The following is a 15,486-nucleotide window of genomic DNA, read 5'->3' on the forward strand; positions in this document are numbered from 1 at the left end:
GGTAATTCAAAATAATGTTTTCTTTATTTCACAGTGAGGTTATTGAAGAAAGCTTTATGGAAGAAAAATATACAGAGAATGATGTCCCTTCTTCACCACAGGTATTTAGAATGTATTTGTTGCTAATTAAATACATTATTGGTATGTACAAGAGGGAATTATATCTTTAGCCAATATTTACATTGGAGATACATTACATCTCTCCCCACTATTTTTGTTATATGCCTAGACCTGTGACAGCAATTTCATCATAGTTTCTGTGAAAACTTTAACAATATTATAGGTTGTGATTTTAAAAGGTTTTAATTTTATGGACTGTGTCTTTTTCAATAAATGCTTGATACTAGAGTTCTGACCATGTATTGGTCTCTTCAGATCTGTCACTATGGCAGCATAAATACACCATCACCAAAGAATGTATGATAGTATGATAAATAATGAGACTATCACATGTCTAGCCCAGGATCATAGAGCTGGGTTGAATTATTGACAAGTTAAGAAAACTTTGACTTTCACAAAATGCTCTACTATATTAAATTCATGTTTTGGTTAGGAAAGAAAGAAACATTAAAATCAATTAAGTGGCAGTACATGAGAAGTAGGTCAAGTAAGCTGAAATTTACATATATATATATATATATATATATATATATATATGTGTGTGTGTGTGTGTGTATGTATGTATGTATATATATATATATATATATATATATATATATATATATATATAACTTATATTAGAGAGATTTAGATAATAAATTTACAATCCTATACACTGTGACTTGACTGTAACACAGCTGTTGGGGTCCAAAAACAGGGACTAAGCTATGTAAGGAACCATGTTATAACCATCCAGGTCAATTAGCTAAAGAGACTGACATACTACACTCCCACCCACCCCACTGAAAAAACAAAAATTAGGGGGACAAAAGTGGAAAGTGGGCACAATATTATGGACTTGGCTATCAGCATTGTTCCAGATTAAACAAGAAGTGCTTAAAATAGTTGTTACATATTTAATATTTATTTGTATGTACACAAAATCTACAACATGAGCATAAATAGTTGAGTATGTATAATCACCAGTCGAATCTGTTGTTTTTCATAACAGTAATTCCTTCAAAAATATGCATAAAGAAGCATCATTTCTATAATAAAATATTTGCTAGATCTGTCCAAATCTGACATTTAATTTCTTTCTAATACTTTTACACAAGCTTATAAAACAGGTGATTTTTCCCCCACAACATTATATTTGCTGGATATGTCCAAAGGGTCTGATTTTTGACCCAAAAAAAATGCATTATTCAGACATTATGAGTTTCTAAAATGAATCTTGTACATAACCTTGAAAAGCACATGTACTTGGCTGAAAATTCACACGGAATATCAAAGGCATTGACCTCATAATGCATTTGTGATAAGAATTAACGTGTGTGTAAACTGTACATGTAAACGACCTGAACCCAGTTTGGGAGTAAACTATTTGACTGTGTGAGTTCAGAGCAGGTTCCTTAAAAAATGTTGAGTTATTCTCTGAAGAACAGAGGAAAAATAAATAAACTCAGTATTAATTGAAAAATTTGATTTATAAGCAAATGGCAGGGAGTAAAATGTTTGATTTTATTAGACAATCCCATCACTCCTTTTACTTTAATGGTTTGTTCCAACCATTGTTATCACTTGTAGGACAGTTTCCTGCATATATTAGATTGGTGTGAAGTTAGAAAATAAAAAGGGTTAAGATGAAGAGAGGTAGGGGTGGTTTACATATGTGTGACAATGACTAAAAATGCTTACAATTCAGTCCATAAACTTGTCTCAGCGGGTATGTATTTTGGTTGATTAAGCAGACATAAAAGATCTATTGTATTCCCTTCAAATGGTAGGTAAATTTATTGACATAAATTCCGGTAAGAAACGTTTTTAGACCACCACAATTTTGTTTGACTTGTCAACATTAATCTCCAAGCTAATTGCATTTGTTTAACTAAAGACTTAGTCCTGCCTGGGTCTTCAAACTTGAATCGAACAGCTTTGCATTCTGTATCCCATTATATATTGTAAATACCCACTAATTAACACTTTAACCCCATTTGATTTGAATTAATACAGCAAGAATAATTATTAAGGAACAATGGGATCATTTTTATAGGCAATGCAGAATCCTATTCATAGGTCAACTGACTGCATGATTATTGTTACACCACAAATCCATGTGCACATGTTGGCAGCTTTAGCATTTTTTGTTTTGTTCTATTTTCCCTTCATTAGTCAGATTATCTTTGATTCTTACCAGTTACTAAAATTATTTGATTTATAAATTTGGATGAGGATATTTTCTTACATTTTAGCAAAAATTGTACACAGAATGCATTAAAGATAACTGGAAAAGACTTTCTGGCATTATTGTTCAATGATCAATAGTAATAAGATTAACACTAATCAGCTTTAATTGGCTGACTTTCTTTCAGAACAAAGCTAAGGTTATTTTGGCACAAACGTTGGCACTTCTTCAAGAAATTGATAGAATTATTGTAAAAACTCTTGAGCCACACTGTTATGTCTGAATACATCCCTTCCCCAAAATGATAGTTAATATTTTACACATTAATTTTCTTATTTTGATATTTTTATTTTTTTTTACAAACGAAGAAATATACAAATTTTTAGGAGTCACACCATGATCAAATTCATATGTGTTCTCTTCCACAAAATGATAAGAAACTTTTCACACACACAAACACACCCCCACACACACCACAACACAAACACACCCACACCCACACACAAACACACACACACACACATATATATATATATTGCATTTCTTGCTTTGCTCCCACTTGACCCTGTTTTGCTCTTACTTCTCCCTATTCAGTCTGAAAGGAGAATTTGCATCTTAATATTCAAGCTACAAGCTTGACCCCTGAAAAAGGTCTGTTTACTTGGCAAGTCTCATTTTGCTTTACTATGCATGAAGTTTACAAGTGCATTATCTTTGAAAATCAAATGATGCATATGCTGTTTGGGTACAGAATTACCATTCATGATAATCTGGGTATAAAATTGCCATTCATGATAATCTGGGTATAAAATTACCATTCATGATAATCTGGGTATAAAATTGCCATTCATGATAATCTTGGTATAAAATTACCATTCATGATAATCTGGGTATAAAATTACCATTCATGATAATCTGGGTATAAAATTAACATTCATGATAATCTGGGTATAAAATTACCATTCATGATAATCTTGGTATAAAATTACCATTCATGATACTCTGGGTATAAAATAACATTCATGATAATCTGGGTATAAAATTACCATTCATGATAATCTGGGTATAAAATTACCATTCATGATAATCTGGGTATAAAATTACCATTCATGATAATATTACCTTTAAAAATCAAAAGATTGTCTAGCATGGTCCTTTTAGTGAACAGGAACTGAAAATGGTATTTGTAAAAACTATATTTACCTGGAGCAACTGAAGTTATGTTTTGTTTTCATCAAAATTTGTTTATGCATTATGAAGGAATTGTTTCTCTCAATATTTTAGGTGATACATGTTGTCAGTGTTCAGTTTATTATCCCCTGTTCTTATGTAAGAGTAGAATGTTTGGTAGACACAAATTAAGTTGAGAATATTTACCCACAAAATGAAAAGATTTATGTCTTTACAGAAGCGTGGTGAAAACCTGACACAGATGATGATGAAATTTATTCAGGATCATCCAGAAATTCATATAAGAATGTTAATGTATGAGGTAAGAATGAACAGTGCTTTCATCAGAGTAATGACTGCTATGGATAGAGTACAGTGTTCAGTGTCTTTATCAGTGTGATATGAATAGTGAATAGTATACAGTGTCTTTATCAGTGTGATTGATATGAATAGTGAACACTATACAGTGTCTTTATCAGTGTGATTGATATGAATAGTGAACACTGTACAGTGTCTTTACCAGTGTGATATGAATAGTGAACAATGTACAGTGCCTTTATCAGTGTGATGATGGCTATGAATAGTGAATAGTATACAGTGTCCTTATCTGTGTGATTGATATGAATAGTGAACACTATACAGTGTCTTTATCAGTGTGATTTATATGTATAAGTAACATGGTACAGTGTCTTTATCAGTGTGATTGATATAAATAGTGAATAGTATACAGGGTCTTTATCTGTGCTTGCTTTGGATAGGGAACATTATTCAGGGTCTTTATGAGTGTGATTGATATGAATAGTGAATACTGTCCAGTGCCTTTATCAGTGTGATATGAATAGTGAACAGTATACAGTGTCTTTATCAGTGTGATTGATATGAATAGTTAATACTGTACAGTGCCTTTATCATTGTGATAACTGCTATGAATAGTGAACAGTATACGGTGTCTTTATCAGTATGATATGAAAAGTGAACACTGTACAGTGTTTTTATCGGTGTGATATGAATAGTGAACGGTATACAATATCTTTAATGGTGTGATATGAGTAGTGAACAGTATACAGTTCTAGACCTGTCTTATTTGAGATTCATAAACTACTCTGCTGCTGAATATCTTTGCTTTGTCCAGTTTTCATATATTCCAAAGCAAGCTTTATTTTATATAAAGCATTTTTTCCTACATGGAAGTTTATATCTGAACATGAATTGTGTACACACAGATTTACACTGACAGTGTGTAAGTCTTGTTTTTTAAACATACATACATTCTCTGGTGTCTTATGGGGTCTGAAAATCAGGCCACAATCCTCAAGTACCCAAAACAGAATTTTGGGGGGGGGGAAAAATCAATGAAAATTCATTAATTTTAGCCCTTGATATTGCAGTGTTTTATTTTTATTTGATCCATTTTTTCCCACAATGCTGTTTACCTGGGCCCTCTGCCTGATAGCCAACAAAAATTTGAGATTTTTTAAAACTTCTTTTCCATCTGCTTTGGTATTTAAATGGTAAATATGCCTGATTGTTTTGACAGCCTTTGGAGTTGGACTGGCTAAAGAAACAGATGTTAGACGCAGGTATCAAATGTTCTGTTGACAAGTTGATGAATTTCTTGGATGAAAAGGTACCATTTTAACATTGTTTTTTATCAGATGCTATTAAATTATAATCAACTACTAGCTTGCATGAATTTTTGATCCGTGAAAATAATAGAATTCAAAACTAGCTTTATTTCCTTCTTACCCCAGTTTCATTTTCTTATTTAAAAAAATACAAGGTGGTTTAAAGAAGAAAAGGATTTTTGTCATATTGTTTAATTAATAAATAATTTTAAGGCAAAAATTACATTGACTGAAGTGAGTGGGAGTAATCTTAAAATTCCCATGCAGTTTATTGTCTTGATATCAATTAAAACTTAATAAAACAGTTGGTGAAATGAAGTAATCAGTGTTCACTTAAACAAAATCATGCATACTCAGAAATGTCAAAAAGATTTCAGGAAGTATGTTACTGACTGGCATGGAGAAAGAAATAAAGTACAAGTCAGCATCTGGTCATTAGTTGCCCAATTCAGCTGTGTTTGTACACACATACAATCATGAATGCAGTCACTCCACTGTACAGGTACTTTTCAAACTTGGTAATCAAAATTGATTTTTGATTCTGTAGAGACTATAAATAAAAGTCTTTAAGTGCATGTCTGTTAGTGGCAGTACTTACTCTTGTCTTTGTTTTCTTATTTTAAATTCAGAAAAAACCTCAGTAAATTGCATATTGAGTCAAAGGTGAATAGAATCAACATTACAGATCAAGAACAAACCACACACTGTTTCTCTTTTTTTATTTGAAATCCATCTATTGTTTCAGTGTATCATATTTACAATGAAGAACCAGAGGAAGGATTCAAGACGGGGACGAAGAAAGAAGAGACAAGCAAAAACTTCCAAGGAGTCATCCTGACATGTTGCCTTGTTTTTAACCTTGGTCTTTACTATATACTGAAGACTCTTGTGATATATGTATTGTTCATGAGCTGTTGAATCATGTGTTCAGGTGTGTGTAAGCATTGAGTATGGTCATATAGATACAGAATTGTCCATACTCTATGTTGATGCTAATGATTGCCAGAATTAACATTATGGATAAAAACTTCGCAACTGGCAGGTTATTTCAATAAAACAACCTATTTGGCATTGAAAATTTAGTGGCTTGTCCTGTTGTCTGCTGATTGTTGCCTCAAAATTTTGGATCCATGCTAGTGTAACCTATTTTTTAGGTTGTAGATTGTGATGTAATGGATTAAATTTCTTAACAGATAAACATGCAGCAATACATTATTCACAAGTTCTTAAACTGTTTTAGATAGATAGCAAAATAAGAGGAAAAGAGAAGCAAAAATAGAGAAAATACTAGTTAAGAATGGGTAATGACCAAACTCAAAAAGATGCCAGATCCAAAATGGAAAATGTCTTAGCGCAGCCCTTAGTCATGTACACTAGATGACTGAACATGTCATTATTTGGGGGAGTGCAAAATTTGTCAACTACATCAGAATAACTAGCGCAAACCTAATGCTTTCTGAGCAGTGCTGAAGTTAGGAAGGAGCATGTCCAGAAAAAAAGAGTTATCTACCTTTAGCTGTTGAACATGCAGGAGATCATAACACTATCAGAGTGCAAGTTTTAAGTTGGCAGTGTGTGTTACATTATTTTTCAAACAGTGAAAAGCAACACTGAAAACTTAATATGAGTCTTGAATGTACACTTATCATTAGCCTGAAAAAAATTGTGTTTAAAAATGGCAACTGTTGGAGTAAGTTCTTAGCTCAAAGTGTTTTTGGTGTTAGTAGGAAAATTATTTGGTCAGGCAAATGGTGGACTTATAGTGGCTTGTAAAGAGTTGTCTACCTTTATCTGTATATTATGTTGATGACCATAAAAAGATAGCGGATAAGAAGGAACATCACTTGTTTGAGTTTATAAAAACATGTTTGCAAGATGTGTATCCCTTCCTGAAATAAGAAAAAATATGTTTAAAAAATGTGCATGATACACGACAAATATGCATGCATCATTAGTTGAATGTTTAATATGGAATGTGGAAGAGACAAATTCAGGCTATATATACCACTTATAACTTGTTATTGTCAGGGTGTGCATGAAAATCTCTATTTGGAAGAGTCCATATGTACAATGTTTTATGTATATTAAAGCTGTCTATCATTTGGTCCCTCATGGATTTCTACATCTTAGGAATATATCTTTTAACCTGCATATGTACTTGTATAGGAGAGAAACTTGTATAAAATTAGTTATAAATAGTTCCTTGTAATTTGTTTAACACTTCAGTTTGGTTCAGTCTGTAAAAAGAAATAGAAAATGTTAAATTGTACATTGTGAGCATTTTAAGTTAATTTTGAGAATCGATCTTCAATTAAACTAATTTATTTTCTATCAGTTGAATATAAATTGATTTCCTTTTGCATTATTCTCTGTATGTTATACAATAGACTGTTAACTCTGTTTGCTGGGAGAATATAGTTATCTTATCAACACAATAAAACGTTGCATCAGGCTAAAGAAATAATTTTGTTATCACAGTTATAAGTCATATCCTACACTGTGTGTAGTGTGTAGTTTTTATGAGTTTTCATGGAAAGATGTCAAGAACTTTATAAGTGAGGAAATAAAAATAGAAGAGTTGTAAGAAAGTTTTATCAGTGATGCATTAAGGTGTTGTAAATGACAACATGGACAACAACACCCAACAACACCATGCTGACAAATGAAACAAATAGTCATTGTTTGGTGCTTGCACAACTCCAGTTCATTCATTATGATGCAAAGTGTGTTGATATGGTCTTTGTAATACATGAAGTCTGAGAAAAATTGCAATTCTCTGCTTTATATATTCTTTTAGCAATTAAATATAATCCATAAAATTGTATGAAGTTGATTACATTCTATCATTGATGTTTTCAACAGAATAATATTACAGGAAATACAAATGATCATTGTAAAACAGTCTATATACATACAACAAAATTAAAACAGTAAACTTGTGGAAACTTTGTTCGTGTTATCTTTCTTTGTTTCAGCTTTTCCAGACAATTTATAAAGCATTGTACTGATTTCTTTTTTAAGTTGCATAAATCTTTGATTTATTTCCCAAGTTTTAGTTCACCTGACCAAAGGCCAAGGTAGCTTTTGGTGTGACCTTTTGTTGATCATGTGTTCATTGGCTGGCTGGCTATCAGAAGGCTTCATTTCTTTAATATCAGATTTGATGTGTAAGCTTATAAAAACCAGATCTATGATGACCTCAGTTTTGAACACCATCTTGCATACTAAGGGGTGATATTGCATTAGAATAACTGAACATGTGAAGAGTCTAGAGGTCATATGAACATGTGAAGAGTCTAGAGGTTATATGAACATGTGAAGAGTCTGAGCTCATATGAACATGTGAACAGTCTAGAGGTCATATGAACATGTGAACAGTCTAGAGGTCATATTTCTGATCAGCTCTTGATCAGATTTGATCTGTAAAGTTATATTCACCAAGATGTTTGATGAAGAGTAATATTCATGCATATTTTGAGTTGATTTTGCATCTGATTGGCAGAGTTTTTATCCAGTGTAGAGGCCATATTACTAATCAGACTTGATTTGAAATGTAAGTTTATATCTTCAAGATCTTGGATATTTTGATTATGAGAGAGATCCACCATTTTGTTGAGATGATCTTGCATCTGATTGGCTGAGCTTGATTTTGTTCAGATTTGGTACGTAAGCTTGTATCGTCAGGACCTTGGAAGAATTCTATTTTGAGCAACATCATTAGATATTAATAAGGTGATCTTGCATGTGATTAGATGAGCTTGTGAACACACTCAGGGTCATATATATATCAGTGTTATTCAGCTTGATTAGGAATGTAATTTTGTAAAATGAAGATCTCAGAATGAGTTTGATTATGATTTAGATTCATGGATGTTAGTGGATGTTAGTCTGGATCCAGGTTGGTTAGATACTTGGAATCAAACCTGCAACCTTCAGGCCATGAGACCAGTGCCTTAACCACTGATTCACAGCAGCTTCTTTGGGTGGAGTTCGTAATGTGTGTGAATTTGCATTCACAAGCTGACATACATCAGCTATGTAGGTGAACAAAATCAGGTCCAGTTGGGCATCTCATTCAGCTGTTTGTTCAGTAACATCCTCTTGAGTAGCTTACAATGGCATTACTTTCCTGTAATGTGAAATATTTTGGCCTGTTTTCAGTTTGTAATCTTTTTCTTCAGTCACTGCATCCTTTGGCAACAACTTGCGATGATATTTAGATAAATATTTTATGGTAGTAAAGAGTTTACATTGACATGTTTTGTATGTTTTGTTACTGAGGGACTACATTGTACCACTTATTTATTCATGGATGGATGGATGATTGAATTGATTTGATATAAACAGCAATGACACAAGGAAATCTTAAGCCTGAAACCAGTCAATGGATAGTGTTGGTGACAAGATTGTAGACAAGTTGACACTGTGTGTGGTTTTGGATATACTGTGTACTTTTTTGACCTGATGTGTTAGATTTCTGGCAGGTTATACAACTTTTACTAAAAATTTTTACTCCCCTTTGTATGTTTCATGAGATAGGGTAGTCACCTTTCCAGTGATGTTGGTGGCATCAGTAAACAGTCTTATAATTTCGTATGAACAAATTTTGAAAGTCAGATTTAATTGATGCATTCAGTTAAAACTTGCCTGTCTTGACTGTTTAGGCAGAAAGTTTGTAAATAATTTAAAAGTTTTAAGTTAAAATCTTCTACATTTGTTGCTGAAAATTTAAGATATCTTTTAGTTTTGGACAAATAAAACTGATCTACCATCAAATATTTATGAAGCTATGAAAACCTGAGAAACACTGAAACAGTTGTTTTCATTGTATATGAAATAAAATGCATTAGAAGAAATTTCCAGTGAAAGCATTCAACAGACTGATTCTTGGTCAACTGCTTTTTCATTTTGCCATTAGGTAGATGTAAGCTGGGTCCACTTGCTTCACTTGTTTGATTGTTGAATCAAATTTTGCATCTAACTTTTCAACATCAACGTATTTCAGTGTTTGCTTGATAGAATGTTTAAATTCTTGATTTATATTTTAAAAAAACATTGTTTAAATATGAGTGATATGTTATCTGTTACCATTGTTTAGTTTACTCTCTCCATAAATGAAAAACCTCATCCATGCTTCATCCTCCTGTTCTAGTAATTCTTCGAATGCATGCATTGACCCAGTCTGACTTGCTATTATCGCACCATGTGCAGTGGAGTATCCACGTTTTTCCAGATATCTCAAATCAAGACATGCCCCGAAAATGCAAGCTTAAACAAAAATGCCACAGTGAATGTTGTGCTGTATAAGGACCTGATCTTCATATTTTTTATTTATTTCGGAAACATTATCCCTTAGTCCTTAATTATAAATATTTGATAGTCCAGTGATAAGTTTTTCAGTGATTCACACATGATGAGTGGAGTCTGTACAATAATTTTATCAGAACATTTTGTATTTACAGAGAAAATAATCACTTGAATTCAATAATTTGAAGAAATAAATTCCAGCCCAAGTGGACACAACATATAATACAACTTGAAAGTGCTAGATCTTAAAGCACAACTGAAAAATCCTAAGTTACAAGATTATATAGTTCTCTAATTGACCTCAGGTCACACTTAGAATTTAAAAAAATAAAATATAACCTAATGGAAAAAAACCTTTTAGATTGATCCTGATGTTTACAAAATAATTTTTGTAGTTATTATTAGAAGCCTGAACATAGGTTATGTCAAATACACCAAGGTAATTCCAAAACCTAGAGAGAACCATAAAAACATATTTTCTTCTAATAATAATAATTCTGATTTTAAATCCACCACAAAGAGAATAATTTAGCTATGTATTAGTTTACAGAAAAAAGTCAATTCAGGGCAAGCAGAAATCAACTCAGTTTTGGACAAGGTCAAGTCCAGCATACATTGTTACATTACAATAGCATGTTATGAAATAAAAATTTTTTTTATACAAAAACCCTAACTAACAAAAAATGCAAATTAAATATACATAACAACATCTATGTCTCTGATGTTTGGCCTTCCCCACAGAAATATTGCTCCAGGTCTAATACTCGTGTAGTCCACGGAAGTTTGGAAGATGGAAGATGATAACGCTTTGTCTATCATACTAGATTCTCGGGAATTTTGCTGATGATCTTGAGGGCCCTCCCCTCAAAGAATCTTCAAACCCCTCCCACCAATCATCTCACGTGGTTAAAGAAGACACATGGCCATTTGATAAGGCTGTAATATGCACTCTAAGCCTTGCAGAAAACAAAGATTCTTTCAAGCTTAGAAAGACGTTCCGGAGCATTGCTAGGAAAGACCTAATATTGCTTCCTCGCTCATCTATAGTCAGAACTTGCTGAGAGGATGGAAAAAGGACAAGAATTGGCGTGGCAAAATGTCGGGTGGTCGATACACCTTTCTGCTCTGAGAACATTAGTATCAGCCTCCAGCTGTATGGTTCATTATCCCTCCATGTCCCTAACCCACACCCCTTGGATGCCGTAGGTTTGACGGGAATTTCGTGAGGCTGTTGATTCACCTCACTGTAAAATATTTAGGGTCGAAGGTACTGTACTTAATGACTATAGCATCACACGCTGATCTGTTCTCAGTCACTTGTCTTCCTAAGGAAGAATCATTTTCTGTTTGCACTGGTTGATGGAATCTGAAACAAGACAGCAGGACACACATTTTCTACAGCCTTGGCATCGTCGGAGGAATTCCCTCCACTTCTGAAGAGATGTCATATTGGATACTTCTTAGGGCTGCACCCCTGGAATCGGAGACTGTATTCGGCGGTCACGTTGCATCTCAAGATTTTAAGGACAACCAACTTAGGTGTCTTGCGTCGGTTAATGGTCCGTCAAAACGGGCCAATAAATGATCACAATCTGATATAACCATGGGGCAGTCCAGTTTCCAAAGAAGGTTAAAAAAAAACACAACAGGAAAGTAACTATCCCTACGTTAAGTCCATTGCAGAACAATTGCACTCAAGACACAGTTGGAGAGGCAAGGGCAAGGCAATGAAGACTATCTTCTCCCTCATTCTCAAGAACATGAAGGGCGTTTGGGGGTGGCAAGTGGGGCAACAACCCCAGGCCCCGCTCTTGAGGGGGCCCACGTTTGAGGCCTAAGGTCGTCCTTTTTATCAAGCTATATTCTCCAGTAAATTGGAAACGCTGATACAGGCCGCACGTAATGCACGCGAAAGTTGATCTAGTCTAGACATAATCAGTGTTTGCAGTAGCATACCAATCGAGATACGGATACTCTGGCCCCGCGCGGTCATGGTCGGCCCTAGGCCCCGCGTACTCCTAACGCCGCCTCTGCCCAAGAAACAAGGGGTGGTGATGCTGGGTCCTTAGGGACCCTCACCTTATGCAGTACACGTCTCTTTAATACAAGTTGGTGCTCAATTGGCCGTTTTTCAGAGTTTTGGTCGAGCATCACAGAAGATTGGTTGTTCCTTTTCTACAGATAAACAAGGATGGTATATGTATGTGATTCACGGAACTGCCACCTTTCTCAAGAAAACATACCCTCTTCCATCAGTCAAATGTAACCAAGCTAATGGTGCACATCCGTCTTTAGAAGAGTGTGGTATAAAGGGCTGAAACATCCAGTCGCTAGCATTCTACTCCGTTATTTGCAGTCTACAAAATTGCGGAAAACTGGTTGAATTATAGATCTTTCCCCCTAAACAAAATTTTTGAGAGAGCGGAATTCTATAGCACGAGTTCAGGACGTTATCGAATCGGTAGACTGGGCAGGGCAGTGTCCATTGATCTTGACGATGCGTATTCCACGTCTGCACATCTAGGTTTCGATACGGACAGGATTTATTCAATTTCGAGACATGTCTAACCTCAGCGCCCATGGTCTTATGGGAGTAGTATTTAGGGTATTTGAAAAATATGGCGATTCAGCTTATTCAGTACTTCGACGACGTTCACAACATCAATCATCAGTCCTTATTACATCATATGACCAGCTATTGACCTGTAGTGAGTAGCCTAGAGAAATAATATCTTATTCCTTTTCATATTTTTTTTTGTACGTAGGAAAATGAATTTCCTTATCTTTCTGAGTTGGGTTAGTATTCTACCAAAACGATGCACAAAATCCTGCAACTGTTGAGGAGTTTACAGGCCAGGACTTTATTATTGTCAGCTCGCCTTTCATATCCCGTTTCTGCGAACCCTGAAATTCTGCGGTGGACCTGGTATCCCTTGGGAGGCCCTAGTAAAGTCCTCTTCAGTTTCTTCTAATGGCAGTCTGGAAACCACACAATGATTCGCTGACGGATTGAATTGCTATAAGATTAACTTTTCAGTACCACCAAAGAGGTGGTACAATCAGGATAAGGTTCTGATGGGAGTTTATCTGCATGACACCTAACCCCAATCTGCACACCGACTCCTTAGATTCACGGAGGATAAGGACTCGGAGTTAGAAGGAGTATTTCTCCAAGGCTATTGATCCCAACAGGAGGACTTCTTTTAACGTACAAAATTTGAACTCGCGCTCCTTCTGTTTACTTGGAAGTCTGGAACCTTTTCCGCAGGATAGATTCATAATGGATTTTGCACCCGTTAAGGGACTCTCCTGATATTTCAGAATCTACCATCTCTACCATCTCTAGATGGAATTATAGGTCTCGGTCTTTCACACACACACACACAGAGAGAGAGAGAGAGAGAGAGAGAGAGAGAGAGAGAGAGAGAGACTATTGCTTATAAAAGCGGATGAGTGACTGGGCTACAAGGTAATTGTTCACTTTTTACTCCAATAAAGTCCACCAGCCTCCCACCAGCTAAACAATATTGACAGGTTAGTATTATTAATATTAAAGTTTAGTTTGGGGTGGGGTGTACAACTAGTGTTGTTTAATTCTTACCTGTCAATATTAGATGCCCAACTCCCACCCCGCTCAGATGTATTTCATTAGTTAAGGTCCTGAAAAAGAATGAGGAAACGCTGTTGCACATAGGCCGACGCTGTTAGAGTATGCTAAACAATAGTGACAGTAATCACATTACAGGATTCAGTAAGTTATAACTTTATTATCATTCGTCCTATTTTCTTTAAATTTTACCCGTGAAGTTAATATTATTCCAAATAATCAATAAATTTACCAGATACCAAAGACTTACAAAAATTGTACTAACAGCTATCTCGCTTGGCGCTCAGCATTACGAGGTTAGTGTTAGGACTGGTCGGCCTGGTGTCAGGATAATGTGACTGGGTGGGACATGATGCTACATGTCTGCAGCATGATGCACCAGTGCTAGACATCAATATAAAACTGCCACATTGCAGACATCATAGTGATATGACTGAAAAGTTGTTAAAAGCTACGTTAAAAATCCAAATCACACACACACACTGGCATTACTCAGGATTTGTCTCTTTTATTACACAGTGTCAGACTTCTGTATAAATAATTATATAAGCATATACACTTTGAAATATTGATCTATTTAACCAGCTCATTGTGATGCGACCATGCAATTAGAGCCTATTGTTCACAAATAACTCCTGGCAGATAGGTCGGTAGGCTATACCAGCGGCTCGATACTATGTTAAGCACTCCGCAAATAGGTAAAACTCTGAGGTGGGCGGAGACCGGTGATAGTCACTTGTTCAAAGCACATTCGCTCTGATAGTTTGCTGTGTACCTGTCGGCAATAGTGCGAGCTTAAGGCGTAAATCATGAGAAAGTATACCCCCGCTCCATAACAGATTTCAAATGAAGTATAGATTTGGAGAGGCATCGCGTAATTCGCAAGGAGGAAAACTCGAGAGAGTCATATAATTGCACTTTCCTGCTGTGTTTTGGGATACCTTCTTTTCTTTTAATTTTATATCCCAGACCCTTGTTCAATGATTCCCGTGAACAGCTACAAAAAGAATTGTTGTTGTTTGGGGTTTAACGCCATTTTTAAGCACAAAAGAGGCTATACAATGGCGGCCAGTATAACTGGTGGAAGACAAAACCCGGGAAAAAACCACGGTAAGAAAAACCGACTCACGGGAAGCTAATTCCAAGCTTTCTCACATACCCACATTGGCCGAGACCGAGACTCGAACCCACGCGGAAAAAAGTGCAATGGCAGTGATTGGTCAAGGCAAGCGCTTTAAACCATTCGGCCACCCTGGGCCACAAAAGTAAATTAAAAGATATTAAAAATAATACAAACGAATTATACCTTAGAGAATCACAATTAATAGGAGACGGAAGACTTGAGATGCCTTACAAACGCTTTGAAAGGGCATCCACAGATTTAACCACATACAGACGAACATAGTCGTAATGTTTTGAAAATGTTGACACCAACAAATTTAACTATTTTAAATTCGTTCATATCATTTTAAAATTGCCACTTAGTAGAT

The 15,486-nt window shown here is 35.1% G+C and overlaps 1 protein-coding gene across 3 annotated transcripts in view; it reads left to right on the forward strand.

Annotated features, from left to right (window-relative positions):
- Positions 1 to 8,031, forward strand: part of LOC149797558 (uncharacterized) — a 74,361-nt gene extending 66,330 nt beyond the window's left edge. For 2 of the 3 annotated variants that reach the window (XM_089962427.1, XM_089962429.1), the window contains 4 exons: positions 35 to 101; positions 3,696 to 3,779; positions 4,995 to 5,084; positions 5,828 to 8,031. In XM_089962427.1, the coding sequence (XP_089818553.1) occupies positions 35 to 101; positions 3,696 to 3,779; positions 4,995 to 5,084; positions 5,828 to 5,920 (334 nt within the window). In that variant the 3' untranslated portion in view covers positions 5,921 to 8,031. The remainder of the gene's footprint in view (positions 1 to 34; positions 102 to 3,695; positions 3,780 to 4,994; positions 5,085 to 5,827) is intronic. The other variant, XM_089962428.1, reaches the window with a different exon arrangement.
- Positions 8,032 to 15,486: the final 7,455 nt, after the last annotated feature.

This window comes from Sinohyriopsis cumingii, chromosome 6, assembly GCF_028554795.1.
Source record: "Sinohyriopsis cumingii isolate HCF-2022 chromosome 6, ASM2855479v2, whole genome shotgun sequence".
NCBI classification, from domain to species: domain Eukaryota; kingdom Metazoa; phylum Mollusca; class Bivalvia; order Unionida; family Unionidae; genus Sinohyriopsis; species Sinohyriopsis cumingii.